General features: G+C 62.5%; 2 protein-coding genes across 3 annotated transcripts; both read left to right on the top strand.

Moving 5' to 3' along the window:
- Nucleotides 1-1,283: 1,283 nt before the first annotated feature.
- LOC104337039 (CMRF35-like molecule 5) lies at nt 1,284-5,200 on the top strand. Of its 2 annotated transcripts, none has more exons than XM_075440890.1 (7): nt 1,284-1,626; nt 2,480-2,809; nt 3,131-3,263; nt 3,784-3,893; nt 4,247-4,287; nt 4,394-4,504; nt 4,838-5,200. In XM_075440890.1, exons 1-7 carry the CDS (start codon nt 1,584-1,586, stop codon nt 4,910-4,912), a joined length of 843 nt encoding a protein of 280 aa, XP_075297005.1. In that variant the 5' UTR covers nt 1,284-1,583; the 3' UTR covers nt 4,913-5,200. The 2 variants fall into 2 exon arrangements, with proteins under 2 accessions (XP_075297005.1, XP_075297006.1); XM_075440891.1 differs by having other exon boundaries at nt 1,285-1,626; nt 4,250-4,287.
- Nucleotides 5,201-10,972: 5,772 nt separating this feature from the next.
- Nucleotides 10,973-12,869, top strand: LOC142363902 (uncharacterized). Its single transcript, XM_075441270.1, has 5 exons — nt 10,973-11,006; nt 11,412-11,875; nt 11,982-12,162; nt 12,317-12,404; nt 12,632-12,869. Exons 1-5 carry the CDS (start codon nt 10,973-10,975, stop codon nt 12,867-12,869), a joined length of 1,005 nt encoding a protein of 334 aa, XP_075297385.1.
- Nucleotides 12,870-14,247: the final 1,378 nt, after the last annotated feature.

The raw sequence follows: 14,247 nt of genomic DNA, 5'->3' as shown, positions 1-14,247 counted from the left end.
TAAATATCACAACCCCTTGTGTAACAGAACCTCTTGCGACAGCGCCCCGGGGTTCCTCACTCCTGCCTACTCCCATCTTGCTCTCCCCCTCCAGGAGCATGTTCACAGGCTGCCGAGGTGGTTTGGGGCCAAGGCACCGAGCCAGAGCAAAGCCCTCATCGACACCCCGCAGCCAGCAACCCCGCTGCAGCCAGGGCCCCTTCACCCAACAGCTGGAAGGAGAAATCTCAGGGTAAAACCCCACATGGAAGTTGCAGTGTTGGTGCAGGGCAGCAGTAAATCACAGCTGTGTCCTCAGGGGATGGAAGGACACCTGCCTTCAGCCCCTGCAACGGAGTCGGGAACTCTCTGGACGGTAACATGGTCCTGAGAGCTGCGACGATGGGGAAGAACCAGCCCCGGTCTGTGCCAGGGGTCTCAGCCCCTGCGCTGGGCTAGGCAGCTGCTCGTCCTGCCCAGAAACCAAACTTGAAACAGAGAAAGGGAAGGGGAAACGATACCTCTCATCTGATGGCGACAGCACGGATGTGGCCTGGAAGATTCCACCAGGCTCTCTACCAAAGTGGCTCTTTGAAGAAGTGACTCTGGTTGCTTTTGGGTAACCGAGCTGCCCTCAAAGTCCCAGGCCACCAAATTCCTTTGCAGGCACCTTCCCTGCGCATGTTCGAGCCGGTGCCTCCACCTCTGAGTTGCTTCTCCCAGTCCTCCTCCGACCCCAAGGGAACTGGGAAGGGCTCACTGCGCTTCGCTGGGCAGTGGCAGGGATGCATCTCCCTCATCTCTCTGGTGCAGCCGCAAAAAACCCTTGCAGGGTAACTTGGTGTCTGCCTCTCCTGCCTGATGGGTTCCCAGATGGGTTAACACCTTCTTGTTTGTGCTTTGAAGAGCTCGGTCCTCTGCCATATCCCGCAGCTCTGTGTGTCATCACCAGGAGAGCTGGTGCGTGACATCTTGCTGGGGAACAAGTCCGTGCTCCCAGTCACTCCAGGGCTGGCTCCAGGCAGCACAGGCTCCAGGGCAGATGGAAACTAAACCCCAGCTCCTCCAGCTGCTGCTCCTCATGCGTGCAGCCCAGAGCAGCCCAACACACGGGCACCAGCAGGAGCAGAGCACGAGACACAGTGCTGTCGTGGTTTGGCCATTCTCAGCATATTTCTTCTCTTCAGCATCAGATTTTCCCCTTTGAAAAGCAGAACTTAATTTCCCATCAGATGTGAAACTCTTAAACAGAAAGTGAAGGCTGAGTTTAGCCTCTTGAGGTCTTTGCCTAAGCCATCCCCTCGCTTCTGACCCCCTTCTCAGCACCCCAGATGCCAAAGTTATGGCTCAGGCTGAGCAACTTCAGAAGGAAGAGGCTGGGGGGGTCTCCCTGGCCCAGAGGAGCAGCCATACGTGATGCCCTGTGCTAGAGCAGCGAGGCAGCACCCGCGCCCTGGGGGAAGTGGAGCCGGGGCAGGAAGCCGAGGAGCGGCAAGGCGGCAGTGAAAGGCTCCTTCGAGGGTGGCCAGTGAGGACATGGCCACTGCCGGGGACGCGTAGCTCCGGGGAGCGAGGGCTGAGCCTGCAGCCGCCCTCTGAGCAGCATGGGGGAAAGGCTCCTGGTCTGGACCTGGATTCTCCTCCCAGGTGAGAGTGGGATCTTCTCGTGTTGATGGGAGAGGGTAAGGGCTCACCGGGGCTGTGCCAGCCTTCCAACATCTGCTTCCTCACCCAGTAGGGGTGGAAATGCCCGACAGATACATTTCTTCCCTGCTTTCCCCTCTGCCAAGGACTGATTAATTATTTCAATCCCACTCAGAGGCTGGCCACCTTTTCCAACTCACAGATCCCTAAAAACACCCCATGGGAGGCTGTGGGGAGCCTGTGAATCCTACGACCCCCCAGTGCTGTGTGAGCAGTGGGCAGGGCAGGCAGGGTGGGCTTTGTACCTTGTGCTAGCCAGCAGAGATGGCTTTAACAGAAACTTAAACGCTTTGGGGTGGGCAGCAGCGTCCCAGGGGGGGTTGGCTTTGGGGGAGGGCAGAGGTGAAGCTCCACAGTGGGTTGCAGAGCAGAGAGGGGGGACATTTCGCATTTCTTCCTTTCTTTTAAACCTGGCATCCCCTGGGGGGGACCTGCTCTGCCCAGGACTGGAGGGACAGCTCTCCTCGGGAGAGCCCTCTGCCAGAAGCAGAAGTGGGTTTCCAGGCACTGGGGTTTCATGGGGAGGCAAAGAGAGACCAACCGGTTCCCCCCAAGCCCTCCCTCCCTCCTCAGCCCCTGGCCCCACACAGCATCCCCCCACCCCAAACCCGGACCCCCAGGCTGCAGCCCCGCTCGCTGTGGGAGAGGTTTTCTGGGGGCAGCACGAAGCAGCTCGCGTGGCAGGGGGCCGGGCGGGGGGCCAGGCGGGGGGCCGGGCGGGGGGCTGGGGACTGGCAGGAGGGCTTGTGCGTGGGCTTGTGCTTCCCCAAGGCTGCCATGGTCTCTGTCCCTGCAGGATGCTGGGCTCTGCAGGGCCCAGCAGAGGTGAGCGGCTTCCCGGGGGGGTCCGTGGAGGTACCCTGCGAGTACACGCCGGAGCTGGTGGATGCCAATAAGTACTGGTGCAGGGGCAGCAGCTGGCTTTTCTGCTCCATCCTCATTCAGACCACGGCCCCCGGGGACAGGGCATGGGGGGACAGGGTCTCCCTGCAAGATGACCCCACTCAGCACCTGTTCGTGGTGACCATGGAGAACCTGACAGTGGAGGACGGGGATCAGTACTGGTGTGGGATCCAGCAGGCCTGGTATGACCCCATGTTCCCTGTCATGGTGTCTGTTCTCCCAGGTAAGTGCCTGGCGTGGCTGTTCTGCTGTGGTGGAGGCTGGAGGGGCAGAGGGAATGGAGACAGGGGAGGCTTGAGAGGGCCAGGGAGAGCTGAGGATGGAAGAAATCCCTCTCCCTGCTGCCTCTGGTGATTTCCCAGCACAGCCCCCCTCTTGCTCCCATCGTGCACGCAGCCTCCCTGGGGCCATGCTTGGCATTTCCTGGCCACCCTCCATCACCTCCCCGCCAGCAGCCCCAGAGCACCATCACCATCCTCAGCTACAGCCTAGGACCAGGTAACGCACACCATGGCGCTTTGCTTCCCATCTGTTTCCACCACAGTGCCCAAGACAACACACTATGACCTCCACACGACACAGGGGGAAGAGGCCACATCTCCTCCCACCTTCCCATGGACTCCCCTGGAGCTGGAAAGCACCACGTCCACGCCAAAAGTCAGAAGCCTGGAGGCTGGGTGAGTGCCAGAGCCTCCGGAGAGGAGAGGGACCGTCCCCAGGACAAGGGCCAGGCAGCCCAAGGATGCAGCCTCCAGTTCCAACCTGCCCACAGGGCTTTGGGGCCAACGGAGCGTCTCTGGAGAAAGCAAAATGTGATGCTAAGGGGGCTGCTGTACCCCTGCATGCCCTAGGGCTGCACTGGTGGGGGCTTCCAGAGTCTTTGCCGAGCTCCTGCAGGGCTGTTGGGGTCCCCGACACCCAAGGCAAGTGCGTGTCACATCTGGGCACTTGTCCTTGGACGTGGGGGATACACGTGTGCAGCTGGCTGATGCCAAGTTGGCCAGACTTTGCGTGCACGCGTGCATGGATCCCTGGCCAGGAAATCTGGGAGAAGTCCTTGGAACATCTTTGCTAGCCCGTAGAGTCTCATGGTCCCCCGGGGTTGTGCTAAATACAGGCATGAAAGCCCTCTCCAGGGCACAGGGCTGCAGAAGGGGAAGCAGAGAAGGGCAGTAACACCCTTTTCTCTCCTTTTAGCACCCCAAACCTGCTTGTCCTGGTCCTGACACCCTCCGCTGCACTGGTGCTGGTTTTGGTCGTCGTCATCTGCCACAGGAGGAGAAGAGCATCGCTGGAGAAGAGCAGAGGTACAAGTGATCTGGGGGCCCAAGCTGTGGCCTTCCTCTGTGGGGTGGCTGTGGGAGTCCTTGTGCTGCTCCTCAGAACCCATGTCCCCACCCCAGCACACCGCTGGCTGCCCTCCCGCTCCCCTTCCAGGGGTGAGCAGGGCTTGGGGTGACAGGTGCTGAAGCCCTCCCCAGGACCCCAACCCACCGAGCCCCACAGTCCAGGGGCTCTTGGCAAAGTCAGGCCAGGCTTGAGGTTGCACAGGAGGTGATGTAGGCACCCAGGGGGAAGGGCTCGGGACCCCCCCAAAACGCTCCCCTCAGCAAAGGGAGCTCCACGTTGGTCTGACCTATTTCTTTTCCTCTTCCCCCAGCAGCCTGGGCCACAGAGAGGAAGAGGACCAAGGACCTCCAGGTACCATGGGTGGGAGGGCAGTGGGACGGGGGGTCTTGTGATGGCTCCACCATGAGGGAGCCACTGCTCGGAGCCCCTCGTCCTCAACCCACCTTGGCCCCTCCAGGTCACTGCAAGCTGGGAGCGAGCAGCTGCTTCCAACAACATCTACATGAACAGGGAGTGGGAGCTCAGCTCGCCCGAGGATGACTATGAGAACAGCCCGGCCAAGTGGCAGGTAAAGGGGCTGGGGCATCTCCTGGGGCATGCAGCAACTTACCCCACGGGTGCTCCTCGCTCCCAGCCCTGCAGCAAGGAGGAGCAGCACCTTGCTCTGGGGTGTAGCAAGGAGGAGCAGCACCTTGCTCTGGGGTGCAGCGAGGAGGAGCTGCCCTGCTTTGGGGTCACACTCCATCCCCCCATCAGCCTTTGCCTTCCCTTTAACTGCCTGTCCCAGGCAGCAGCTATCACACCCTGTAGGAACAGGCATTACATATTCACCACTTCTATGGCTCTAGCATAGGCAGACCTGCAAAGCGCCCCAAATCTTCAAATTTCTCCCCCATTTCAGGACTATGAAAAGGGAGATGAAGCTCCCATTTCCAGAGCTCCAGAAGCCCAGCTGATCTACATGAACACGCGCTGAGCGGGTCCACATTTTGGCCATTTGCTGCCAGACAGCCCCGTGCCTGGGGCCAGGCACCTCCTGCAGCTCTCCCACCGTCTGGGACGTGTTTCCCCACTGCTGCCCAAGCTCTCTCGGCCACTCCAGCTGTGATTCCCTGTACCCCACAGAATCAATCCCTGTCCCCGCCGTACCGCACAAGACCAGGGACCCCAGCGTGCCATGGGGTCCCGCAGTGGGATGCGTTTGCCAGCAGGCCAGCAGCGCTGTTCATCCCCACCCTGCCTTGAGGTTATTAAACAAGATGAAAGCTGAAGACTTGGGATGTGTTTAAAATACTCCCCAACCAGGGGTTAAAAGCCCAGCAGCCCCAGTCCAGAGGACCAGGGGATGTGACATCTTGGCAGCCCCTTCTTATCTTCCATGGCTCTTAAGGAGAACATGGGGAGATATGACCTCCATCTCCTCCCCGGGTGACTCTGAGGTGCCCCAGGAAGGAGGTGCCGCCATGGCCGCTGCGGTCAGCCCTGTTCCCACACAGCCCTCGGACTTCTGCTTCTTTATTTTTTCCTGGCGCCTCATTCCCTTCCCTCCCGGTCAATGCACAGAGCGAAGGAGCTGAAGGGCAGGGTGGGGAGGAGAGAGGGTCCTGGGAGACCCTGGCTTCAGGGGGTCCCATCCTGCTCCCCCCAGCCCCTTCTCCTGTGCAGATGTCAGGATTTCAGCCAGCTATCCCATGCAGGGCAGCTGCGGAAAAAAAAGCCCTTTTAGGTCGATCTCGTCATCTACCCAAATATAATCACGCTGCTGCGAAATGAAAACCTACGCAGCAGTTGTAGAAAGAGGAAGAAAAACCACAAGGGCAGAAAGAAAAAGCAGTGGGGAGACGCTGCACAGAGGGCCTGCGGACAGCCCTGCGGGACCAGCCCAGGCAGTGGGTGCCCAAGCTGGAGCTCAAGCCGGGGGGAAGCTCAGCTCCATCCCTGCCCTGCCATAGTCCAGGAGAGCTCCTCTGGGCTCCGCTTGCTCCCAAGGGCAACCCCAGCCCCACTGTCTGCAAGAAGCTCTGGTGCCAAATGGGGAGCAGAAGCACGGGGGGGACCTGCTGCCTGGACCAGCTCCAGCCATGCAGCTCTGCTCCCAATTTTCCCCTGAGCCCCAGCATGGTCATACCTGAGACAAAAAAGCCAGAGGAGGAGGAGGAAGCCCCACATCCTCCAAACCACTTTGTCCCAGTAAGCACCATTGGCAGAGCTGCCCTCCAGCCACCCAGCCGCAGCCCTCAGTGCCCCGTGGCAGCTCCGGGCGATGTCGGGATCACTCCTGCTCCCTCCTTTCCGTATGTCCCACCTCTCCCACTTCCCCCCAGACCAGCTGCAGACCCCAGCAGAGCCAGGGGCTTGACCAAGTGCTGGCAGAGCCCCAGCGTACCCCCCTCAGCCAAAACACAGCCCCGGGGCTGAGCTGACGCCCTCCGAGTGCCCGAGAGGCTGCACCCAGCTGGGCATCACTTCTTACCCTGGCTGAGGGGGAGCACTAGGACACACAGCCCCCCAAGGAACGCAAGGTGGGCTCTGCAAAGATCAAGCAAAGACCACAGCTCCCGTGCTGGTTTTGCCCCATTTTGGCGTTGCAAGCTCTGCTCAGCTTGGCTCTTTTGGGTGAAGACCCCTCCCACCTTAAACCCTCTTGCCAAGTAGGGTGCACGGGGTCCCATGTCCCATTTCTGTGGCTGCCCACCCTCCCCGGTGTCCTTCAGAGGTGCCAATCTGCAAAAAGCATCTCAGCAACTTGTTGCTGGTAGCAGAAAACCCCCAGCCCTGAGGCGAAGGCCGGCCAGATAAAAATAACCCGGCAGCGGAGCCGTGCGCTTCGCCACCGCCTCTTGCACGAGCGAAAAAGCCACGGCAGGAGCGGAGAGTCAAGGCTTCCCATCACCACGGCCTCACTTCTGGGGCTAAAAGCCAGCAGATTGGGTCTCCCCCAAAGCTTTCCCAAGGGAGCTGAGAAGGCCAGGCTTGGGGGAAGGCACTGCTTCTCTCCAGCATCCCGGTGGTTTTCTCTGCAGTTTGCCAGGCGCTGGTCATCCCCAGGGAGGTCAGCGGCCGGGCGGAGGAGAAGCTTTCCCTCCGCTGCTGGTACCCCCGGGGCTACGAGGGCTACAACAAGTACTGGTGCCGGGGGGCCAGCCGGGACTCCTGCCGCAAGCTGGTGGAGACGGCGGGCAGGGAAGTGCCCCAGCAGCACGGCTGGGTCTCCATCCAGGACAACCACTTCTTCTGCGTGGTCCTGCTCACCGTGAAGAACCTCTCTGAGGCGGATGCTGGGAGTTACTGGTGTGGGGTCGAGAAGACGGGCAGGGACCTGATGGAGACGGTGACAGTGAAGGTGATGCCAGGTGAGCCCTGGTGCCCAGCTGGCTGGAGGTTTTGCTGGCCAGGAATCTTTTGGGAAAGGCCGCTGGCTCGTGGGCCAGCAGTGGCCTGGGAGGAGGCAGCGACACTGGAAAACACCCCTGGGACCCAGTATAAACCAGTGGCAGAGGTTGGGAGGCATGAAAGGTTGCTTTCTTTTGGGGATGCTCGCAGATGCAGGCAGAGTGTGCTGGAGCCCAAAGCAGGGTCCAGCCCCAGGCTGGTTTTGGGGCTCCCAGCACCCCTCACCACGCGGGCAGGATGGCAGAGTGGCCGGTTACACGCGGCAGCGAGAGCTGAGCCCCAGTGCTGAGGCCAGGGAGCGCCTGCCAAACCCGGCCTCTGACAGCCCAGCGGCTGAAGGTTCAGTTTCTGGACCAGGAAAAGGGGCAGATCTGACCCCTCCCTGCCCTCGGGGAAACCTCTGGTTCCCAGCTGGTGGGCAGGGGTCTCGCCTTGGGGACACAGAGCGCAGAGAGGTGATGGGGGGGGCAGCTGGGCAGGCAGGCGCAGGCAGGACACGTCCCACAGGGATGCTGGTGGGGCAGGAGCACGTGCTGGAGGGGACACGGGCAAGGATTCGCCTGCTGCTGGAGGAGCTGTGGGGGGCCCACGGTCACCTCCAGCCCCCAGTTCCCACCAAGACCTGCTTTTACCCAGCCTTACCAGCTACCCCAGCTACCCCCACCCCCTGGATCTCCACCACCGTGACAGAGCATCCCCCCAGCACCACCGCGGGGTGAGCCCGGGGCCCTGGGGTGCAGGGTGGGCACGGGGAAGGGGATGGTTCTCACCACCGCGGGCAGAAGTGGGTGCGTCTGTGTGAGGGGGCTCGCAGGGACACGCAGGGTCTTCTCGTGCCAGCCTGGGCTTTTGGGGTGACGCAGCGGGGTCCCAGGCCGTTGTCCCCGCTTTGCATCCCACCCCATGACTGACTGCAGAGGGGATGCAGCGGGGCACCAGCACGCAGGGTGCTGCAAAAGCAAAGCCCCAGCCTTAGGAGGGAGAGAACAAACCCCGCTCCTCTGCCCTCGCCTCCAGCCCCGGGGGGGCCATCACTGAGTGCCCTGGTGCCCAGCGCGGTCCTGCTCTCCCTCCTGGCTGCCACCGGCTCCGCCGGGCTCCTCTGCACCCTGGACCGGAGGAGGGGAGGTAACGGTGCCCGCGCGTGCCCTGTCCCCGGCACATCCCGCTGCCCGTCCCAGGACCTGGGGGACAAACCCACCCTGGGCACGGGGCTGCGGGGAGCCCCCCCCTCCCAGCGACAGAGGAAACCTCACCCCGAGTCTCTTCCTTCTGCCACGCTGCCGGACCCCAGCCCCATCTACAGCAACGAGCTGCAGCTGGCAGAGGTGAGGGCCTCCAGTGCGGGCAGCGCGGGCAGCGCGGGCAGGGGCACTGAGCAGCCCCTGCCCTGCCCCGCTGTGCCCCAGGGCTGCGGGGACACGCTGACCCCTCGCCAGGGTGGCTGCGGTGACACGGAGCAGGACGCCGAGCCGGAGGATGACAGTGTCTACACAAACACCCTGTGCCAGGAGGAGGTGACAGGGACGCCATGCCAACAGCTCCTGGGAGAAGAGGTTTCCTGCTTGTCCTAGCAGAGCATCTCTCGTGGGCAGCCCCGGGGATGTCCTCGTGGTCACGTCCAGGGGCGTCCTTGTTGCGGCAGCGGAGGCGAAGGAGCATTGCAGGAGGTGGCTGCTGCTGTCCCATCTCTGCGACATCTCGGCGGTGTGACAGCCTCTGCCTGCGACGCTGGAGCCCAAGGCCCCGCTGGCACCGTCCCCCGGCCCGCGGGACCCCGAGAGCCCCTTGCCCCTGCGCTGCTTTGGCGGACTGAGCAGCACCTCCCGGCTGGCAAGAGACCGGATCCCCCATCCCCGCGCAGGCTGAGGAGCAGGACGTTTTCACAGAATCACAGAATCACAGAATCACAGAATCACAGAATCACAGCATGGTAGGGGTTGGCAGGGACCTCTGTGGGTCATCTAGTCCAACCCCCCTGCCGAAGCAGGGTCACCCAGAGCAGGCTGCACAGGACCCCGTCCAGGCGGGTCTTGAATATCTCCAGAGAAGGAGACTCCACAGCCTCCCTGGGCAGCCTGGGCCAGGGCTCCGTCACCCTCAGAGGGAAGAAGTTCTTCCTCATCTTCAGACGGAACTTCCTGTGCCTCAGTTTGTGCCCATTGCCCCTTGTCCTGTCACTGGGCATCACTGAAAAGAGCTTGGCCCCATCCTCCTGACCCCCACCCTGCAGATATTTGTAGGCATTTATAAGGTCCCCTCGCAGCCTTCTCTTCTCCAGGCTGAACAAGCCCAGTTCCCTCAGCCTCTCCTCGTAGGGGAGATGCTCCAGTCCCCTCATCATCCCAGCTCCGCAGCAAACAGATCACTTTGGGTTCAGATAAATCCAATAAAGAAATTCTCCTGTGTCAGCTCAGTCTGGAGGGGAGAGGGGACAACCCAGTGCGCCCACTGAGCCGCTCTGCTGCTGCCATCCCCTTTGGGTGTCCCCGGGGCACCCCAGTACTGCCGGGGCCGCATGAGGAGCGGGCAATGGGAACCAACACTCGAAGCAAAGAAGACGAGGGCAGCTGGGGAGGTGGCTGGAGGCCTGGCTGCCCAGCCTTTCCAGGAAGGCTTATCAGGAGAAAGCAGGTTTGCAATCTCCAGCCACTTCTCCAATCCAGAGCTTGCTGCTGTTTGCGGTGACCCAGCCCGCAGCCCGTCAGCAGGGTCACTGGGGATGAACGGGGTCACCTGGTGTTGGGAAGGAAAACCCAGAGCTGCCTCTGGCCAGGGTGGGGGGACAAGGAGGGGATGGGATGGGTGGGAGCAGCCGCTTCAGCCTCCAGCAGGACCAGGAGTTGATGTTTTCTTCTCGTTCCAAGGGGCATCGAGGAAGGAAGCTGTCAGCAAGGCAGCTGCCAGGGAAACAGCTTTGTTTTTGTGTTTGGGTTTCTGAAACTTTGAGTGGAAACATTTATTTCAGGAGAAAACCAGCGTTGTCACTCAAAACCCATGGTCGTGCCAAAAAAGGCGTTTTGGGGGAAATGAGACGCTTCTGCTTGAGAAAACAACCAAAAGCAGCCCAGCTCGCCCTGGCAGCCGGCTCGGGAGCTGGGGAGCAGCAGTGCAGCAGGGATGGCTGTTCCTCATCCCAGTCCATCACCCCAGTCCATCATGACCGGGAGAGCATCCCGGTGGTCCCAACCGGTCCATCCGCAGGGGCTGATCCGCATTCACTCTACCCCCGTCCCTGGAGCCCGGCTCTGGCCCGGCCCCCTGCAGAGCCCCCCGGAGAGCTTTGGGCTCTGTGCACAGGGAAGGGGCTGTGCCCCCCGCTGGGACGGGCATCGTGGCAGAAGAACCCACTGCATTTTGGTGTTTCGCTCGGAACCAGAGGCTGTTTCAGAGAAAAAGCAGAGAGTCTCTCTATGAAACACCCCCAGGGTGAGTCACGGTCCCCGGGTGAAGGGGAGGAAGCGGCTGCCTTTAAAAAAGACATCCAGGGTCTGCACATAAACACTGCCCGAGGAAGTGACAGGAGAAGGAGGCTTCCAAAACTCCTGGGATGCCCAGATGCATGTGAACCTGGCTCCATCCCTCCAGGTGCTTCATGAGTAACCACGGGGAAAAATCTGCATGGGGAGCAAGCAGCTGGAAAATGAGGATTTTCCTGGTTTGGACCCTTTTCCCAGGTGAGACCCGGGGCACACAGCTCAGGCAGCTCCCACCCCATGGGCTCCGGCAGAGCTGCGGAGCGGCTGGGACCGAGCCAGCCCAGGAAACCCATGACAGTCACAGCCGATGCTGTCTTTTTCTTGCGGCCAGTGGACGGCTGCAGGGGCTGATCTCTGCGATACGCCTGTATTGCTGTTATAGGAACCCCTGGCAGTAAGCTTTTTGGCTGTTTAATAACACGTTCGTTGGACGGGGGCTCTTTTAATGACTGGGGACTTCTCACCTCAGCACTGCTCCCCAGTGCGGCGGGTGCAGGGACACGGCCTCCCTCGGGACAGGGTGCCCCGGAGCATCCCGGGCTCGGATCCCTCCCGGTTCCCCGAGGCAATGCCGGTACGTGCTGCTCTCCCTGTCTCCCGCAGGCGGCTGGGCAGTGACGGGCCCTGAGCAGGTGACAGCCGAGCAGGGTGGCTCGCTGATGGTGTCCTGCAGCTACGAGCCGGGCTACAAGCTCTACCCCAAGTACTGGTGCCGCTCGGGCTTCCTCTGGCTTTGCTTCAGCCACGTCGCCCAAACCAACGGCTCGGAGGTGACGGTGACGCAGGGCAGGGTGTCCATCAGGGACAACCACGTGGCGTGCTCGTTCATGGTGACGCTGGGCAGTGTCACACCGGGGGACGCGGGCTGGTACTCCTGCGGGGTGAGGACAAGCCTGTGGTTCAGCCTCTGGCACAACACCAAGGTGATGGTCTCCACAGGTAAAGCTGGGCTGGGAGCAAAGCAGAGGCGTGGGATGGAGCCCGTCACAGGGTCACAGCGCTGGGGACAGGGCTTCCCCAGACGGGGGAACGCCGGGGTTGTCAAAGCAGGAGCCAGCTCCTTGCAGGCACCGAGACCTGCTGGAGGCTGCCCCAGGGCAAATTTGGATGAGGGATGGAGGAGGTTGCCCAGAACTTCGTGCAGAGTGGAGCTTCTCCCTCGCTCTCATTTAGGGTCCCTGCTTCCACGAGACCATTTTTTGGGGTTCCCTGCCAGTTAAACCCCCTTTTCATTCTTCCTCCTCCCCAGTGCCCGGTGCACTGCCCGGGGACCCCCATCTCCACCTCCTGCACCTTCACAGCCAGAGTCTTGGGGCAGACACCCCCAACACAGGGGGCAGGACAGGGAAGAGGGGTCTCCACTTTCACAGAATCACAGAATCACAGAATCACAGAATAGTAGGGGTTGGAAGGGACCTCTGTGGGTCATCTAGTCCAACCCCCCTGCTAAAGCAGGGTCACCTACAGCACACCTACACCTTTGCTCTGACTCTGTGCTTTCTTCACAGCTGTTTCAACCACAACCGAGGGCAGCAACGTCAACCTGTTGGCCAGCAACCCCCTGTGCCCCACGGGTTGTGGAGAGCCTCCAGTGCTGTGAGTCAGGGCGTGGGGTCCAGGCAAGCCCCCAACAGCATCCTCCAGCCTAAAATACCCTTTCCCTCGCATGGATCCCCCAGCCCCGGGTCCCTCCAGGTTGCAGCAGCCCCAGGGAGCACCCCGGGGGCAAGCAGGGCGTCTGGCAGACACACAGTGCCCCCGTCCCCATCCTCATCACCCACACCCCACTCAAGCCCTGGCATCATCTCCTTTCTCCTACCCAGGTCCCAGTTCGGCGTCACCCCCCTGCTGCTCTTGCTCGGCGTGAAGGTGCCCGTGGCGGTGGCCCTGGCGTGCGGGGCTGCCTGGGTGAGGAGCCGGCGCAGGAGCTGCGACCGGGGAAACCTGCAGCTCTGGGAGGTGGCCGGCAGCACCGGGGGGGCACCGGGCTGCCCACCCACCCCAGGGCCAGAGGGACACCCTCCTGCCCCCGAGCCCCCCACCCAGCCGGGGCTGTGCTAGCCGACATGGCCGCCCCACGCCGGGAGCTGCTCGGCTCCGGGGGCTTCTCCTGCTGCGGAGCCTCGGCCCCTCCTGGCAGCCCCCGCGCTGGGGCACGGAGGGTTCGGGGCATGGAGCGCCGGAGCTGCTGAACCGGAGCTGCCAGCTGAAGACGAGATGGCAATAAAGCCTGGGTACCCTGCAGGTGCCTGTCTGCCTGTCTGTCTGTCTGTCTGTCTGTCTGTCTGTCCACCTGCTCCCTCCTTCAGCTGCCAGCGCTGCCCGGGGCGCTGGTGGCTGCCACGCTGCTGTGTGGGGCCGTGCGGGGACACGCTGCAGCGTGGCTGGGGGGGACATGGGGTCACAGGGTGCCACGCGGGCGCCTGCTCCGCCACGGCCCGGCCAAGCCCTGGTGCGGGGAGAGGAGCCCTCAGCCCTGCCCGACGCAACCAAACCCCCGTCTCCAGCTGAGCCGGAGCCAGGGAACAGTGTCCTTCCACAGCTGCCTCTCCCACCCTCAGCCCGACAGCAGAGCTCACCTCGCACCCGGCTGCACCCCGGGCTCCTTTTCCCACTGCTCCTACTCTTTTCCAAGCTCTGCATCTCCGAAAAGCACTTGCATGCTGCTGAAACCCTGCAGAAACCCTGCTTGTTACGCGTGCCTGTGTCCCACGGGGTGGCTGGCATCAGCAGCCACCTCTGGGAGAGCAGCGTGGCCACCGCCATCCTCCTCCTCGGGGCTGTGCCACGTCCCGCATCTCACGGCACAGCAGCTTCACCGGCGTCCCGCTAGAAAGCGTTGGAGCAGACTTGTTTGTCTTCAGCTCTGTTTGAGGAACCAAGATGCATGAGATGCTGGGAGCAGGGTCGAACCAGGAACCCACAGCCCACTCCAGCCCCACGTGGCAAGCCCTCCGCCGCAGACGCAGCAGTTTGGCTGCCCGAGAGGTCACGGGCAGGGGAACGTGGCCACGGGCCCTGCACCCCGCTCTACGGGGGTCCCTGTGCAGGGTTGAGCCCCCCCTCGACAGGCAGATCCCCCCGCCCAGGTGCCCTGCCCGGCTGCAGAGCCTGGGCAGTGTGGCAGCCAGGCAGGGAGAGGCAGGACGGCACCCCGCCGGGGGGGCTGTGCCGGGGGCAGAAGGGGAGCCCCCGGGGCAGGGGCAGCAGCGGGGGCAGGAGCAGGACAGCAGGTCTCGAGACCTTGATGACAGTGCCGGTGTGGGGGGGCTGGTGTCCCCAGGTCAGTCCCTGCACGTCCCCCCCCTCCCACAGCATCAGCGACCCCCACGTCGGGGGGCCGGGGCAGGGCTGCGGGAGGAGCTGACACCTGGGGGAGAGGGACGAGGTGGGGGTCAGCGGCCGGCGGGCCCCCCTGCACCTCTCCCCGCTCCGCATT

The sequence above is a fragment of the Opisthocomus hoazin genome, chromosome 21 (genome assembly GCF_030867145.1).
Source record: "Opisthocomus hoazin isolate bOpiHoa1 chromosome 21, bOpiHoa1.hap1, whole genome shotgun sequence".
In the NCBI taxonomy this organism is placed as follows: Eukaryota; Metazoa; Chordata; class Aves; order Opisthocomiformes; family Opisthocomidae; genus Opisthocomus; species Opisthocomus hoazin.
Note: the sequence above shows the minus strand (reverse complement) of the source record. Positions and strands in the feature narration are given on the sequence as shown.

Bases quoted from the DNA above. Each gene is read 5' to 3' on its own strand.
- LOC104337039 (XM_075440890.1), top strand. From the start codon at position 1,584: ATGGGGGAAAGGCTCCTGGTCTGGACCTGGATTCTCCTCCCAG. The intron at 3,264-3,783 runs GTGAGTGCCAGA...CTCTCCTTTTAG, and splicing joins GTCAGAAGCCTGGAGGCTGG to CACCCCAAACCTGCTTGTCC. The intron at 3,894-4,246 runs GTACAAGTGATC...CTCTTCCCCCAG, and splicing joins ATCGCTGGAGAAGAGCAGAG to CAGCCTGGGCCACAGAGAGG.
- LOC142363902 (XM_075441270.1), top strand. From the start codon at position 10,973: ATGAGGATTTTCCTGGTTTGGACCCTTTTCCCAG. The intron at 12,163-12,316 runs GTCTCCACTTTC...CTTTCTTCACAG, and splicing joins GGGCAGGACAGGGAAGAGGG to CTGTTTCAACCACAACCGAG. The intron at 12,405-12,631 runs GTGAGTCAGGGC...TCTCCTACCCAG, and splicing joins TGTGGAGAGCCTCCAGTGCT to GTCCCAGTTCGGCGTCACCC.